Source organism: Pomacea canaliculata, linkage group LG13, assembly GCF_003073045.1.
Source record: "Pomacea canaliculata isolate SZHN2017 linkage group LG13, ASM307304v1, whole genome shotgun sequence".
In the NCBI taxonomy this organism is placed as follows: Eukaryota; Metazoa; Mollusca; class Gastropoda; order Architaenioglossa; family Ampullariidae; genus Pomacea; species Pomacea canaliculata.
In genome coordinates this window covers 15,837,377-15,855,164 of record NC_037602.1, presented here as the reverse complement: position 1 = coordinate 15,855,164, position 17,788 = coordinate 15,837,377, and the positions used below count along the sequence as shown (strand labels likewise).

The 17,788-nt window shown below is 43.0% G+C and overlaps 1 protein-coding gene across 1 annotated transcript in view; it reads left to right on the top strand.

Annotated features, from left to right (window-relative positions):
- LOC112554484 (ras-specific guanine nucleotide-releasing factor 1-like) overlaps positions 1 to 17,788 on the top strand; it is a 104,958-nt gene that overhangs the window by 33,061 nt on the left and 54,109 nt on the right. Inside the window, exon 2 of the mRNA XM_025222264.1 lies at positions 12,784 to 12,890. Within this exon, the coding sequence (XP_025078049.1) occupies positions 12,784 to 12,890 (107 nt within the window). The remainder of the gene's footprint in view (positions 1 to 12,783; positions 12,891 to 17,788) is intronic.

The window sequence follows — 17,788 nt, the reverse complement described above, 5'->3', positions numbered from 1 at the left end:
CTCCCCTCAAGCCAACCACATCGTATGTCCTCCCGTGTTAATAACAGGACGGCGTCTGCTGCGCGAGACCAAGTAGGTGGCGCTGCCAAACAAATGGCTGCAAGGAACACTGCGCCACGCCAGTCGCATTCCATCATCATTAATGTCATATTGATACACACCGACTTTTTTATTTTCGTTCTGTATTTTTCTTCCTTTTTTTTTCCTTGTCTTTTTCTTTTTTTTCTGTTTTTCTCCCTTTTATTTTTTTTCTTTTTCTTTCTTTTTTTTTTTTCCATTCCTCCAGCTAACAGCAGCCAAGATGGCGGCGAAAAGGTCACACGATTCCGACTTTCAAACCTGTACGTCCGGCGTGGTGTCTGAGAGACAGGGAAAAGGTCAGTGGCTGATGTCACTCGCTCACACTACCTCATGGTGGGAGGTGATGAGGAACATGGGTTACGAACACTGAGCGAAGAACTATACAGCATCCGATGAGGGAACTTCTCACAGTTGTAGAAGTCGGCCAAGAGTGTTCTTATCTCAGGTAACATCTCAAATTTCGGAGAACCTCAGACGAGAATACTTTGCTTCATACCTACGACACCTGCCTGTCCACCTGACAAGACCTCTCAACTGACCTCGGCAGTGGCATCTCGAACCCTGGGGTGGACTGCACGACCTCTGACGTCACTATCCTAGCCTCAGTATCAGTGGCTGTTGGCTCTTGTCATGCTTATCTTTTCCTTTCAGGCTTGTCGTTGGCCTCCAGGGGGCGCCTGTGGCGTATCGCGGCATGGCGGCGCGGCGGTTTTGGCTGATGAGATGTTTACCATTGCTGGATGCTCTCCTCTTTACCTAACCAGACGTTCTGTGGAAGCAGAAAGCTTTCTATGTGTCAGATCGAGGCTAATCCCGACACTTGCGGGGTGTACGTGAGTGTTTGAGAGGTGATTCAGTACAGGTAGTGGTGGTGGTGGAGGCCAGACTGTGGAGCGAGATCAGTGGAGTAGGAACCATAGGGTAGGGGATCGGCCCCTCAGAAAGATCATGAGGAGGCAAGAATGTGAACGCTGTTCACTGTCAGCATTGGAATCCCATCCCTTAGCATCTTCTAAGAATCTTACTATTTCAATACCCTAACCCGGGTTTCTTTTTTTCTCTCTCTCTTCTGTCTACTTTTGAAAATAGTTTTCTGTTTGTATATCTGTCTAATGTTTTCCAAATTGCAAATTATATAAACATTTGACCATTGTCCTGCAAGGAATATTTGTTTTGATTTTCTTTAAGTTTAACACTCTTCTACCAAAGATGTATAAAGTTTACAAAAGTTTCGTAAGTTTCTTCTTCTTCTTCTTGACTATAACAGCTCTAACAAAAAGAATGGAGTCTGGAACAATACGATAATGGGGTGAGTGGTGTTCTGCGAATAAAGTTTGTTAAGGGTGTTTACTCAAACCTACAGGGATGGCGGCTTTCGGTCTCTCCTCTCCCCGCCACCAAGCCATTAGTTCCACTGCAGCGAGTAGCGTGCCTGCTGTCCTCGTCCTGCCAGTCGCCATTGTGGCTGTCTGCCCCTCCTGAAGTCTCGCTTCGTTCTCGTTTCTAGACTCTACGTCACCGATGGTGTCCTCCAGGTCGCCGACGGATTTAGCATCTTCCAAATTACTGCTTTTCTAGGCCTGTGGATCGTCTTTCGTGATAATGTTCATTTGGCCTCCGCCTTTTCTTGATCCTTTTCCATTTTCGTCCTGGACAGACATGATAGGGAGAAACGGACTGCTATCTAATGCGCAGGAACAGATAACTTACGTCACGCATGCGCTGGAGAGAGCCAGCGGCTCATCATTTCCGGTTTTCCTTTACACAGGGCAGCCTGGGGCTGCGGTTCTCATTCTTCCGCTGCTTTCCCAGAGAAAATAAAATTCCAGACACAGGTAGACACAGATATAATTATCCACTTTCCACTATCCACTAGGATAGGGTTGGGAAGAGTTCTGCTTTTCTTTTCAGTCATGAATTTTGTGTTGCTTTTAAAATAGTCTGTACATTATAACATCATTAATAAATGACGAGCTACAAAGCAAAAGGACGGCCTACCAACATAAGAAATATTATTTGTTTTTCAATATGTATCTTTTCAGAAAATTTTCACTGTAATTTCGTGGTTCTGTTAATATTATTTTATCCAGGAAGACCCTACGAAAGCAAAATTAATTCGTCGAAGAACCCACCATTCCCTTTCTGTCAATGTTTTTAATTAATTTATCGCTTATCAATAATCATTTTTCTGAAACATATAAGTGTGTGACAAAAATTATTTCTTGTGAACGAAATATTCAGCGAATCAGTACAAATGCTGTGGAAAATAAAACACAAATCAAAACATTAAAAATGTAAAGTACAATTCACTCTAATCCTACATATTATGAAGAAACAAGTTTTCCTTCCTCACTCATCTTGCTGATTTACTTATTTTTAACTGCAATATCAACATCGTTAAGAAATATAAAAACTGGAAACTATGTGAGTGTTTTCCAGCAGCAAACTGTTTTTTCCACTGGTCATTATCTGTTTAAATATTTGCTTATTTTGAAGAAGACAAATTAATGGATATTTCAGAGGACTGAGTCAATAATCAAAAATAAAAGTTAGGGCTTATCATCAACATATACAACTTGACAATCATTTAATATTGAAGAGTATAAATCGGTTTTGATAAATATCTCATTAACCCTAAAGCAGAAAATCTTTAAAGCATATTTCATTTTGCTCTCTTTCACTTCCTGTACACCGGTGTTGACTTTGTGAAAATATTGAAAGAGGATAGAATACAGCAGTCAGAAAGGTAGAAAGAAGCTTAAAGGTGGACAAGGAGACAAGTTTCACATTCCATGTATTGCTTTCGGGGTTGTGTTGTGTGTATGTGAGAGTGAGAGAGAGAGAAAGAGAAATAAAGAATCATGTTTACACGTCGACGTACTGGTTTTAACCGTAATAATGTTTTTTATGAGAAAATACATTTTAACCTCAGTAGCACCGGTCGCTTGTTTAAAAAAAGTTAGTCAATGCTGTAAAAAGATAAAATATCTGAGAAAAGGAGTACAATCACTAGTGTTAATAGAGTTCAAAAATACTTACACATAAACAACTTTCACGGAAGACCTCAGTCCTCTTCCTACACCATGGCACCCTGCGACTGACAAACTGGACAAACATGATGGTACACAACAGTTGGATACAATACCCTTCTTATGGACTTCATTCCCTGGGAGTAGCAGACGTCCTAAACCGTGAAACTGAATGTCGAATCGATATGGTGCCCTTCAGTTTGTTTCTTCTTCAGTCATTTTAGTAATTACTACATATAAATAAATAATACTTCTGTCTCCTGATATTTGCCTGGAAGAACATTGTGTGGTCGGAGTTGATAAAGTAATATATCGACAAATAAACCTTCTAGCATACTTTTTCATTTTATTATTTTTATTAAAAGTTCTCGTTTGAGATGAGCATCCAGTTTTAGCCTGAACCGATGAGCTCCTCTCAAATGTCTTTTTCGGGAATTCTAGCTTCACCCATTCGATGTCTCGTAAATCGGGAATTTGTCTGTTGGGTAGACTGAACCCCACCTAGCTCACTAGCCAGGTTAGGGAAATGGTACCCATGGGTAAATTGCCGAATTTAAGACGTTCCAGTGGTGCAACAGTTAAGAGATCATCATCACTCCAGTAACATTCAGGTGCGCTGGGTTCGGAATCTCGTTTCGAGCATTTTTTTTAACCTCTGTATGTGACATAATTTTACAGGGTTGGGTGGTTCTGCAGCGATACAGCCATACCTGCTAGCTTGGTGTAAAATACTGACTCGTCTTCTTCACCATCCACCCTCACCACCTCCTCCATACATCATCATCATGACAACAGCATTTGACCACCATCAATTTCTCTCTTCACTTTTTACTCTTTTTTTCTTCTATCATAATCTTTGTTCTTGAACACGTCCTACTTTCCCGTTTAACATCTGTTTGCCCTATTTACCCTGTTTACCCACTGTTTCTTTTCATTCTTTTGTGAATTACAGTTGCGTATCAAATTTCTCTTCTCGCAAAAATAGCCGCCGATTTTCCCGCCGCTCTTTCGCCATTTCGAGTAAACAAAATTGTTTGTTTCTTTTCTTTGTATTTATCTCAAGTGGCGTCAATGTCGGTTACCGCAAATACATTCGCAGACCTTTTCTTTTTCAGCCTTATATCTATCATTATGTGTATCTAAGACTATCTTGTAGGTCCTTTCTCCACTTTTGATTTTTCTTGGTTCATAAATAATGTCAACAGAGAACACAAGACAGAAAATTATGTTGCGTCTGTTTATCGCTAGAAGCTGTTTGTATCTTTGACATTTTCACAAGGGAAGAAGAAGCTGGGTATTAAGCTGGGACAGTTTGCATCCATCATGTCCCAATCCCAGACCTTACACTACCGCCATCCAAGCTGGCACTTAGTAATTTTCGCTGCTTTAAGATAAACTTGGGACTGAGGACATAAACATTTAAAAAGTGTAGACGGCGCTGGCGAGGGAGAACCTTTTGTTAACAAAAGCCAGTGCACTCGTCACATTTGCTGGTTTGTGCCATGACCATGTGTTTTCAACGTTTTCTTGTTCTGCTGAAAGTATGGAGTTTTGAAATGTCAACATTTGAGAACCCGGATTAGGGGGAACACAAGGCCCCTCAATCAACGCCAATCGTAAACAAGTGTTTGAGATAATGCTGGGTGGAAAGCGAGGTTGCAAGATGTCTGAATGGCTGTCTTTATTTAATGGTGAAGGTTTTCTTTTTTTTCCAGATGTTTTCTTTTTGGCCAGTACAGCTAAAAAACAAAAACAAAAAAGAATATCTGTTTGTATGAAACAAGAGCAACAGAATTGTTTACTTTATAATGTATCACAACAAAGCAGCCAGCCCTGTAAACAAGCGCCAGATGCAGAAAAAAAAACAGCGTAGCCGAGACGAAATTTGAACCCAGGACACCCAATCCTTCATTTTACTTCCTTTTACTGAATGACATACAGACTGAGCGCGTTCTACTCAATTTGTAAATTTAAAATGTATATCGACTCAATACATAAATTACACATTTCAAGCGTTTCATGTTTTAGAACAATGTCGCTCAATAACCGAACTCTCCTGTAGCCCTATAACAACAGCTAAAACAAAAAATCTTCAGATGTGAACGTTTGTTCCACTGCGTAGATGCGGAGTAATTAAAAAAGTTTTATTAACTGACATCGTTATTTCAAACAAAAGAAGAAAAGAAGAAGTCGTGCAGAGTCCTTAACTTTATCAATACCACTCAGGAGACTGTTGCTGGCACTGGTTGCAGCTCAGCTCCAGCAGATACATTATACATCACCCAGTGCCAAGATGGCGCAAACTACCGCTGGTGCGGCATTAAGCCGAAAAAGAGAAAGCATAAAGTATTTTCCTGTAAAGTAGATTGCGTGGTTGCCTTGACAACAGGATAAAGCGAAAGGATGGCTGGGCGGGAGGGACTGCTGACTGGCAGGGAGGAGCCGGGGGATGAACCAAGCTGTACACTTGATACTCCCAATGATACTCTTCCCGGCGATCCCTGCGTGATAAAGGACGATGGCCGCGCTGTTTTTGTCTCGCCGATCCCATAATAGTTCATCGCTGAGCGTTGGCATTTGGTTGCTGCTGTCATCAGCTAGGACAGAGTCGACAAATCTCGAGCAAGGGCGGTAGTTAAAAGCTGCAAAAACTAAAAGAGTCTTTATCGTAAGTGGACGAGAAACTGATTTTTTTTTTTTTTTTCATCATCATTTGCAGTTTTGAGAGGGTGAGTGATTAGGATGCATATTTTCTGCTAACAAGGTTTGATGATGACCAGTTTCCTTCAATAAAGAATTGTCACTTTCGTTGTCATTGGTGATGTTAGGGAAGTTTCCTGTCCAAATCAGTGGACGCCAGCTGGTCCTCAAATAGACAACCGCTGGTCAACTAATCAAGCAGAAAATGACCCCTACCTCAGCAACTGAAGCTGATGGCAGATTTTTTTTTAATAACTTACTAAGACGAAGATAAGACTGTCAAAATCTTCAGGTTGATTCTGGAAACAGAGAGAGACACACAGAGTCTTGTCCACCGCATCGATGCCGCGAATAAAGTTTATAAATATTTTAAAAAGTGTAAAGTCCTTATAATTAAGAAAAACAGCAGGAGGAGGTGGAAGGAGGACCGAGGATTCCATTTTCCATAAACTCTGCCTCCTGTGCACTTTTAATGAAACTCATCCTAAAGAGACACGCGTTGTTAGTGGTCGATCCGTTGCCGAGTTTAGCATCATGACGTCAGCACATGCGCACGAGACCCTCGTGTTGGCCTCGTTTTAACATCTTGACGGCCTTCCTGCTGCTCACTCACATCGCAAAAAAACTGTAAAAAAATTAATTAAAAAAATAATAATATAAAGGTTAAGGTTTGCCACACGTGGTTCCATATGTCTTACCGAAAACTTGATCTTTCACATGAGAGAGAGAGATAAATAGTTATCTATGATGAGGAGATGAAACTTGTCAATGCATTTAAATACCTAGGGACAATCTTCGAAACAGGAGACTTTTCTGCGATATCAACATTCAAGCTGTCGACAAGAAGGCTCAACAGCGTTTTTTCCTTCGGAATTCGAAGTTTTTCTCAGAAGATTTCTTTATCTATTTTATGCATCCCACATAGAGAGTTACTGTCTTTCTCGTTTATTTGTGTTTACGACAGTTTATCAGTAAAGGATAAGAGCAGCGTGCATCGTGTTGTATACATCTGCTCCAAAGCTATTAGCGCAGACTAGACTTCCTAATCTTCAGACTCTGTTAAACATGAAGGAATGATTCTGAAAATGTCTGTAATTCTACGGGACGACAGGCAACTTCAAGCAGCCAATCATTTCTATCGACTTCTATTCGAATGAAATCAGGTTGTAAGGCGTGACACAGTAACTTTGTTTTCGCACTATTTTTTATGGCGCCTAACTCTCCTTTCATCGCTGTTAAGGCGCCGAGAACTCCTTTAAAAAAGTCTGTTTCGTGACCAAAAACAAAGGAGCAGTAAAGGAGGGATCTTTTGTAGGGCAGGACTCGACACCGATGAAATAGGACACTCATTTCCTGGCATGGGAGACACAGAGACTAACATAAACTGATTCTAATCCTACTTTTCTATCCTGTGTTCTGGTCTGATTTTGGTATCATTGGTATTGACCCAATAAAGTGCATGAACTGCTCTTGTGGAGGAGAGAGATAAAGGAGATAATAGCTATGCCTACAGGGAAGCAATCGTCTCTCACGTTTTCTGCAATCTATGAAACGGACTGTAGACATCACGAGCTGGTTTGACGCATTGTGATAGTGGGGAGAGGAGGGGAGGATAGAGGAAGGGGAATTCGAACAGAAACAGCCCAACGAGGGAAGCGCTGATAGCTTTGCGCCCGGCACCACGGGATCAATTTTGCCGTTGGACGTGCTTTCTCTGAACATAGTCTTCGGTTCCCCTGGTGTCCACACGGGCACGCGAACACTGCAACTATTATCGCCTCTCCTTGTAATATTAGTGCGCGTGCCCTGGCTCGAGAACAGAGACAGGAAATGAAAAGGACTGGTTAATCTTCGGGTAGCCATAATGACAGAGATGGGGCTTCCTGCTCCAATGAGTGCACAACTACTTTTATTCTGCAGCCTAGTTCAAGAGTAGACGAAAGCGATGCTCGGAAAGTTGTGCGTGATTTTAATTTTCGTACATTCAACATAATACAAAATCCTCTATGCCCACGTGCATACACATACACGACGCGCGCGCAGCTATGTCACACACATACCAGTGTTTTGGGGAGGATTATTTATGCTCCTCCGGAGCGAAAGATAATGTCTGGATTGACTTTCGCTTGTATACAAAGCTGACAGCGATGTGATCTGAGAGCACGAAAATAACGGATTTGTTCCAAACGAGGAATAACTCGCCAGAGACCACTGTTCTTTGTTTGCGACCCGCTGCTCTATCTCCTGGGCCGGGAGTGAAATATTTCACTTTCTCTTCCTCCCACGCCAGTCTCCTTCTCGCCTCCATCTCCCCACCCCATTCCCACCCCAAAACGGCGCGTCCTCGACAAACGTGAGATAAGAAGATTATGGTAACGGTAAGTTGGGGCTGAGACTGTTGGCATGCGACCTCCGTAGTAAGACGATTATCTTCCAGAGACTGACCGCCCTTGACGGAGACCAGCAGCTGCTTGGTGAGTTACGTGCATTGGTTCTCCATCTGGTGGACCACTTCCACAGCTGCTTAATACTTTGCCCTGGACAAGCTGAACGCAGAGTTGGCCTATCGGTGAACCCACCCCTGCCACCCCACCTCCTTCCCGAACCCACTAACCTTCCCGACCGGTGCCATCCACAACCTTGACTTCATGTTTGTCTATAACCTCTCTATCCAGCGTCTGAGGCATTTCCGGATGTGACGGGAACTCGTTTGTCTTTCTATCAATCCCTGCCGACAGGAAGCATGGCTCATTAGTCGTGTAGGGTTGTGTTATCTCGGATTTTGCATCTTTCCTCCTCGAGAGATTTTTTTTTTTTAAAGAAATGCGCATTCAGAAACATCTTTCTTACGCATCGAAGACTTTTTTTATTTCATGATTGTGTTTATTGTAAGAAGCATGGGCTTTGCCTGATGGATGTCCTAACCGAGCATGTCAGTGACATTTATTAACTGCAGACTTCATTGCAAGTTACTACACGCATCAACTTCACACCCGAGTTAATCATTAAACATCATCACTGTCATAGTTGGTCTGGAAGAAAATGTTTTTTTGGAGCGTTAATGTCTGGGGGACTCAAATAAAGTTTACTTGTACTGACAGGTATGGCTAGGCTAGTTTTTTCCACAAAACTGTGCTGTGATTATTTTTTGTGGTGGAAGAAAAGAGGTGAAGGGAAAAAAACATGTTGATTAAATTGATATATAATTTTTCTCATCATAAAGCGTGGAAGAGCTTCTAAATGATGCTAATGATGTGTTGCATGAAAACTAGTCTTGGTGAAATAGTTCATATGATGATGAGTCTTGGTGAGTGTACAACAGAGACTACTAGCTCACCGATGAGTCTTACACCACGAAGATTGTTGTCAGTTCCGTCTCTGTAACTGTATTCTGGCATCACTCCGAGCAGCCTCCGCCATTGAGACTCAAAATTCTGAAGACTGATCGATGGCCTACGGGAATCAAGGGGAAGTTGTTTGGTTACCGACCCTACCCATGTTCTGTAATCCTCTTAGACGAATCAGAGACATTGTGCTTCATGCTTGAATACCTCGCTGTTAGTCTATAATCAGTTATTCTTTGCTTGGAGAAAATAAAGGCAGTCATTTCGAAATTTTCTGCCATTGATACCTGGCAGTTCACGCGTTACATTTTATTTGTTTGGGGGAACGGAGAGAGGAAGGAAGGATGTGTTCGTGTATCGTCGTTTGTGTTCTGCTGCTCTGTGGGAGATTGTGTTTAACTCCATCAATAAGGCTAAGTAGTGCTCACTGTGAGTTGTTTTTCAACCTTTCTAAGCCTCTCTCTTGTCCCTTAGGTCCCTGTAGACTCAGTGTGTGAACAATGATCGTGTATCAAACAGCATTTTCTTGTCTATCCTATTCTTTTTCCTTTTCTGTACCTTGAAGAGATTGGCTAAGAGTTTGTTTGTTAGACCAGTCAAAACCCAAAGGCGTGCATACTATCTGGTTCGATACCCGTGTGTCGCAGCAAACTTACTCCTCGTTTTACTTAGTCAATGACAACTGCTGGTGATAAAAGGCAGCGAGGAAGAGGAGGCGGGCTTCAGGGAAAAAAGCTAGTCCAAAATAAATGTGGGTCTCGAACGTTTTACTCTCCAGCATCACGAAACTACCTTTTATAACTTCTTCGTCTTCTTTTTTTATAAAATTCTCATCTTTTCTGCTTCTTTGTCATTTTGAACGGGTTAACGAAGCATTAGATGGTCTCGGTGAGCCTTTTCACAGCCAAATTCTGGAACTACAGCGAGGTAAGGATACACCTTACTAAAACCCTTATATCTAAAAGTATGGTGATCGTAAATGTATTGCTCCAGTACCGTGTATACTCCTTACTCACTGTATTATTAATCACTAGTTACTGTATTTTTACTCCTTTCTAAATGAAAGTCATCAACTTGATTAATGAGCTTTTGTATCTCCGTCAACACGAGAGCCTGTATCGTTTGCTCTTCCTCTTCACGTGTTCATAACGAAACCGAGGGCTCATACTCCAACGCTGTTTTAGCAGTTAACACGGGAAAATCATCTTTAAGCAATCCTTGAGTGTGAGAGAGAGAGAGATAAAGTATATTATGTATATATTTGTATCTATGCTCCTTGTGATACAGTCGCAAGCATCATGGAATAGACTGGAGCCAATGTCGCCCCACTCACGCCAGCACACACACACACACATTTGCTCTATTTCTCACTTCCTGTCACCAGATCGCAATGCTTTTAGGCGTGTTTGCTTGCGTGTATGTGCTTCAGCCACATATTCAGCCAAACCAACCTCCCAGCAACGTTAGAGAGACGCAACAATGAAGGAGTTGACTCCCCTTGTGCTGCAGTTGCTGCACGTTTCCGAAAGTTGCTGCCTTTCTGCCCTCCTTCTCTCACTTGGGAGTATCCCCACCCCAACCACCACCACCAACCTTCCACCTTTCTTACTTCCCAGTACTTGATGGCAGGCTCTCGGCACACCTGAGACCACGGTCTGTCTTCTAGAGTTTGTTCCCCTTAAAAAATTACCTGACATGTTGAAGAAAGTCTCCGGAGTTGAACTCTGGCCCTACCGCCAGAGATTGGTCTTTGGAGGCCCCCGCCTGACGCCTGGTTTGAAAGGGAAATTCTCTCCCTTGCGGGAGCAGTTGACATGTGACATGTAGTGTGACTGGGAGTGATTGCCCGTCGAGATCGACCTGGCTACGGACATCTGGCTCGGTGGGGAAAATGTCCTAGGAGAGATTCGATCAATGCAATATTGCTTAACCAGCGAGCTTTATTTTTCGACTGATGGCTGGAGGTTCTTTAACTTCAAGTGCAGGGAGACGATGGATGCTGATAAGCTGCATGCGGCGAAAAAAAATATTGTGAAAATCTATTATTTTCATGTAAAGGCACGCACAACAATCAATCACACACTTCTCTCTGTGTTCATGTACATCCCCATCTACGAGTAGTGAAAAAGACATCACGTGCCTCAATGCTGCCTCCAACCTTTATGATCAAAGGTCTCAGGAACCGTTGTGGCAGCCAAGTACGAGTGACGTCACTGAAGTTGATCAATGTCACAAGCAAACAGCAATTATCCTGAAAACAGCTCAGGCTCGCGCGTAGAAGTTGCAAGAAGCCTCATCAGAGCTCTCCGTAGCTTCTCTCATAACGACTGTCGCACGTCGTCCCTCCAGCCAATCACTGCGCCGCTAACAAAACATCCGCGACTGGCCTATTGCACACATATCTGACTTCCTTTTTTATTTTATATTTTTCTCCTTTTGCTCTTTTCGGCGTTTGCACCAGTACATGCGTACCGTCACCGTGTTGATTGTTCTTTTTTTCACTTTTTCGATGTTGTGCTGAAGGTACCTGCGTACCCGTTTACCTTTTATTTCATTTTCTTTTGCTTTACGTCATCTTCGCTCGTTGCACTGTTATCACGACACTGTCATCACCCTGTTGACCTTATCCCGTCATGCATAGCGAACGGCAATATCGTATGCCCAGAGTAGTTAGAGAATAGACAGTTTATTGCTTAATGTTGCTTAGTTATTTATTTAAATGTTTCTCAACCTCTCCCAGGCTTAGAACCAATAAATCACAGACCAAAACGCTTGAGATTTTACACCACAACAGCTCTTCTCTATTATGTTGAAAACAAAACCGGAAGCTCGTATGCAAAAGCCTCGTTCCAGCAGGGACAAACGGAAAGATCAACGGTTCATTGTATTTCCGGTCGTTGCTGACGCAATCGCAGGCCTCATCAAGTGATGTCGGGGCAAAGACTCGACCCCCAGTGCAGCCTCACGCTGGGAACAGTCTGGTCACCTCGTCATCCACCATATCCCCTTAATGTGATTTTCGTCCGGTTGCTCTTATTCCCTCGACAATGTCTGATGAAGTTAAGCTTCATTCTCAAGAGCATTGAGTGACTTGTCCCTTGCTTCCTTTGCTGACTTAGCCAACCGCCGACTGGCTGTGAGTTCACGAACGATTCATCAAATTCGAGTGTAAAGCCAGTGGATCGGATAGACCTGACTTTTTCCCCCCAGTGAGGGGAGGGCACTAATTGCGGTGGGGCCCCTCCCTCCCTCACTCCTCTAAACCTCTTCCAGATGTTTTCTTGTTTGCTCATAAATGTCTCGTGTCTGGACTAGAGCCACGGTTTTAGAACGTATCTGTATGTGTGTTTTTCCTGAAGCTTTAACCCGTAAATCAGAAGTAAATCAGTAAATCTTTAAAGGTCAGAGGGCGGGGTCAACAGATAATCTGGAGGTATCAAAACTTTCGAAAGACTTCCAAGAGGCAGCTCTAAATTTTCAACATTTAGCTGCCGTCTCTGGGGCATTGAGTCCTTCACTGGAGAGGAAAGAGGAAGAAGAATCTTTTCTTCATCATCATCATCATCATCATCATCATCATCATCATCACCATCATCTATAACAAGTCCTTGTGTTCCTGTGTGTTGCAGCACTGTTTCACCATCACATACAAGACAGAGGGTCAGCGACAGTACGACCTGCGCAGCGACTCCGAAGCAGAGTGCAATGCCTGGATCGACGCCATCAAGAGGGCCAGGTAAGACAAAACACCTGACCACAGCGTACCTGTTGTCTCCGTGATCAAAGAGGACCGACTAGACATCAACGTACCTGTAAACTTGAATCTCTTGAATCCACAAAAAGACATATTGACAATTTCATGCAGCCACTCACTCATACATTCTTAATCTTTCATATGCACGTGCACGAACACATGCACGCACACATACACACATATATGCGTGCATACAATCCCTGTCTACTCACGCGTTTTGTATATTGTTGATACAGAATATCTTTCTTCTTTTTTTAAAAAAAAAAAGGAGGATCAATGATATGTTGACAGGAATCTGGGTTATAAAGTGAAGCACTACAGTCTGGGGTGTCGCCATAGTCTCCAACGTTCAAATAAATATACCCTTGTTCCCCGGCGGAAACTTGAATGCTGTATTTCTTTTATCTCTCACCCTATCACCCCTCCCACACTCACACATACCTAAGGCCACACACACACAGACCCACACACACAGACACACACATATCAGTCATTGCTGTCGAGCCAGACCAGAGTAGCTTTGTCTTCAAACCTATAAGCAGCTGTTGCTGCAGCAGAGGTAAATGTCAGGTGTAGCGGCGGCATCTCCCCCAGCCCACCCTACCCTCCACTGCACGTCACCCGACTTCACTGTAAAGCTAACAGCAGGGGCGGGGTATCTCTGACCTCTGACCTTCGCCGCACAGGCAAGAGGCCGGAGGTGACTGATGCGAACGCTGAAGGGAGGTAAGCAAATTATGCTACTTCCAAGCAAAGCTTTCAAACGGAAAAAAGAACACACCACACACACACAAAAAAAAGGCCAGCGAGGCAAGTGAATTGTAGCGAGAATAAAAGCGAGACAGTTAAACTACGGGTCTAGACACGAGTTATGTGTCATTACAAATGTAATTTGGGTCATGCTTTGGGGTTGTTTGCTTTTTCTTCCTTTTTCTCTCTCTCTCGCTTCTTCATCGTCTTGCTAGGAAGCAGCTGCTAGCAAGCAGCCGACACTCAGGGAAGAGACTAGTGGACTGTAGTGATGCTTCTAATCGAATACAAACTAGTCGCGCTTGTCTCCGCCGCAGTGACTGGTCGATCGAGCAGCCGAGGACCGTTAATGTCAAACGACTCGCAGGGTTCTCCTCCCCTTTCTCTCTCTCTAAAGACCTAGCACTGTCCTCAATGCCCCCGGATTGCCTGTCTGGATCCTTCTTTTAGGCAGAGAAATGGCAAATGTGTACAGCGCTACCTGTTCTAGAATCTATCTCACATCGCATTGCCCTCCGACCTCTTCTCTCTCGGGTTGATTGAAATGTCCTGCAATCCCATGCGAACATTGCGACAGACCGGCAACATAGTTATAATGTAACAGAGATGAAGATACAATCAAGAACAATCATCAATTGCAGGTATAGTTCCTGACAAAGTTGCAGGTATCCACAACGCACTGTAGGCGCTGCGTGTAAAACCTGTAGAGCTCACCTGTCCAGCCCTAACATTGTAATCCTAAAGGCAGGCACACACAGTACGATTTCATCTAAGATGGCTGATAACTAGTCTGAAGCACCCCTCTAGCCTCTCTACAGCTGTCTGCATGATTTGAATTCGAAGAGAAAAGATGCAATTAAAAAAAAACATGAACACAATGTGTTGTTGCTGAATGTTCTTTTCGAGAATCAGATGGAGTCTGTACTCATTATAAAATCCTAAAGATAATGGCAACACCCGATCATAAAAGAAAAAAATTACACTCGTGTTGTCCTTTAAGTGGACGAGCTTCAGGTTTAGTTCAATAGTCCTTGGACCAGCTACCCTGCTCCCTTGTGCATCAGTAGGCTCAGATGTTAACTACCCGGGGCTGTCCACCGTCACCAGGATCAGCTGGACAAGAGTCAAAGTTCAGCTGACAAGGGAAAATATTGGTTGTAAGTGTATAACCATTGCCACTGCTATAACATTAACACAAATTATTGGAAAAAGGTATTGATCTTTCAGGAGAGATACACGACCTCGTCTAACAAGCAGAACTATGGCTAAAGCTAAAAACTGTCGGGAAAGGTGTGAAAAACACTCAGGTTTGAAGCGGGAGCCATTGCGCTGGCTCCCTTCTCGGATTCAGCAAGAAAGAAAACACTGCAGCTGCTTCATTGTCCCGGATGTCGGCCATTGTCCTGCTTCAGACAAAAGACCCCTTGTCGTTGCATTATTTATTTTTCTTTTCTATCATTTTGCCTTATTTTCTTTCTCCTCCTTGCGCTTGATTCCTATGGCCGCGGTACAAGACTTGTCGATGAAAAGCAGCGATCTTTTGGAATCAAGTAAACATGTCCTAGATGAGCGAATGCTCAAAAAGGTCAGGGAATCGAGGAACCTTCCGATCGGTTAGCTTGGCTACAGGCCTGAGTAAAGACAGATGCCACATCAGCCACACCATGCCACACCATGCCACACCATGCCACACCATGCCACACCATGCCACACCATGGCCATTGTTTGACGACCATGGTACACGTCTGGGGCAGATTTACAAATTTCTTCCAACAGTGTTATGATCGGTCCAAAATTCCCAAAGAGATCATCAATGGTTTGTTGGTTTACGTCTGTTAGAGATAATTATAGCCGCCTATCGTTAAAAAGGCACCATCATCATCAGCAGCAGCAGCATCACCATCAACTGTCAGTCAGCGCGCGTTCACCAGTAGATGATGTAGATGTGTGTGTTAGTGGGGACACTGGCTGGGAGGCTGTGAAGTGTACTTCCCCAAGCAGCTCTCCAGTTCCACATCTGGAAGTGTTGAAAGCTTTCTAGTTCTTTGCTCTTCCAACAGCATTCGTCTGTCTTGTCTCAAGAAGCACACTGAGTAGAGTTTAGCGCTTCCGGTCATTATGATGTTAATAAGCCGCTGGTCCGATTACACGAACATGCCCTATGCTACCAGACGGCACGTGCTATAAGGAACATATTAAAATGTCATTATGACCTTTATTGTGCGACACACTCATATCACGAACATACGAAAGAGAACTGCTTTTGCTTCCGAAGTTTATTCATTGAAAAATAAATTTACAAGGTCTTCGAAATGATCTACACGATACTCAGCATGTGAAGCACATTAAGAAAAAAGTTCTTACCAAATTCCAGTCATCGTTTGAATCCAGTGTGATCTGATGCGTCCTTTCGACGGTTTGCACTTGAACATAATCACCACAAACATCTAACGAGACTACCTTCATGTCCCTCCTGCTTTAAACAGCGGCCAAAAGTTTCCAGTGCATTTCCTGTCATACTGTGTTGTCACTTGTACCAACTCATCAGAGGCATCATCGTCATTTTCTTGGTCTGCCGATTCTTGTGAAGTGTTTTGCTGCAATTTCGAGCAACAATTGCAAGCGTTTAATCTTCATTCGTCGTAGTTTCATCTCGTTGTCGATGGATAAAAATTCTTCGTTAATTTTCGACCAGTTGAAGATCTTCATTTCCGTCGTCATTTTCACTTTTAATCAGCATGCCAGATCCATCTCGAAGACCAAATGCTTAGAGCGGGCGACTTGTGACTTCTTTTTCTTATTCACTCTTACGTTCGTTGGTCCGATTAAACGGAATTATAAGCAAAAAATATTAGAAATATTAGGCTTGTGTAAAGGATTTGTTTTGGGTTCCTTAGGATTCGGTCCGAATAAGCGGCTGGTCCAATTGAACCAGATTCGACTGTATAACGGATTCCTGCATGCAATCACAAAAACATACTCATTCATATATAATGACTGACACACGCACACGCATGTTAAAAGAAACTCGTGCACCTTTGAATAAGTAATAGATTTGTGCATGCAAACGCAAAAACATACACTCACACGTATTTACTCACGCACGCAGACATGCACACAATGTCATATACCACACACACATACACACGCACACCTCACAGACACTCTCTCACCAAAACAGACACACTTCACACACACACACCTCACACACACACACATTTTATATATTCAAGCACACGGATAGACATCATCGTGTATTACTATTGCTTCTGTTTGCTGGTGTGAGATCAACAGTAGATGTTTGCATAGAATGATCGGGAAGAGCGGCTAAGCTTAACATACTTATTCGGCAACCAATCAATTAGTCCAGCAAACAATGGACCAGCGCCTGCAGCACTTTGTATAATGAAGCGACACAGCAGCGAGAAGTGACGTGGCAGCGACTCCACAAACACCGGATTAGCCGCCAATGGCCACGTCCGACGCCACAGAGGTTCTTTTGTCATTAATTTCCGCTCCCGACTTATTGATTGCTCTACATTTATCGATTCCAGACCTCAGTAACCCTTAGTTTATAGTACTTACTTGTTTCGAGTTATCAGGGGCTGACATTTTGACACCACTCGGTCTCAATTTGTTGTCGAAATGTTGCTGGCCTTTGTGCTTTTTCACTTTTGATCCTAGAATATTCCAAAAAAAATGTTCCTGAACAGATTTCATCTTTGCGGATGAGTTAAAATGACATCGAGCCATTCTTTATAAGGAGTTTACTTGTTTGTGAGTGGACTTTTTTTATTTTGTTAACATTTTCGAGAACTGCGCCATGAATGAGAGGCGGAGAAACCATTGAAGTTTGTTTCTTTTAGATAAACCTTTTGCTTCTTAGAATGATTTTCCCCTTTCTTCCCCATTTTCGTTGCGTCGACTTATTCCTCACATCTTAGAGATAAAATGAAGGATATTGCCAAACTGTATTTGGGGAAATGTCACGAGTGCAGTAGTGTCGAGTATGTTGCATTGTAACTGCCTTACATATGTAGCTGCGCTATTCAAAATCTTACTCTTCCTCATCAACATCATCATAATCATCATCACTAATGTTTGAGATATATCCTGGTTGTCCTAGAGCA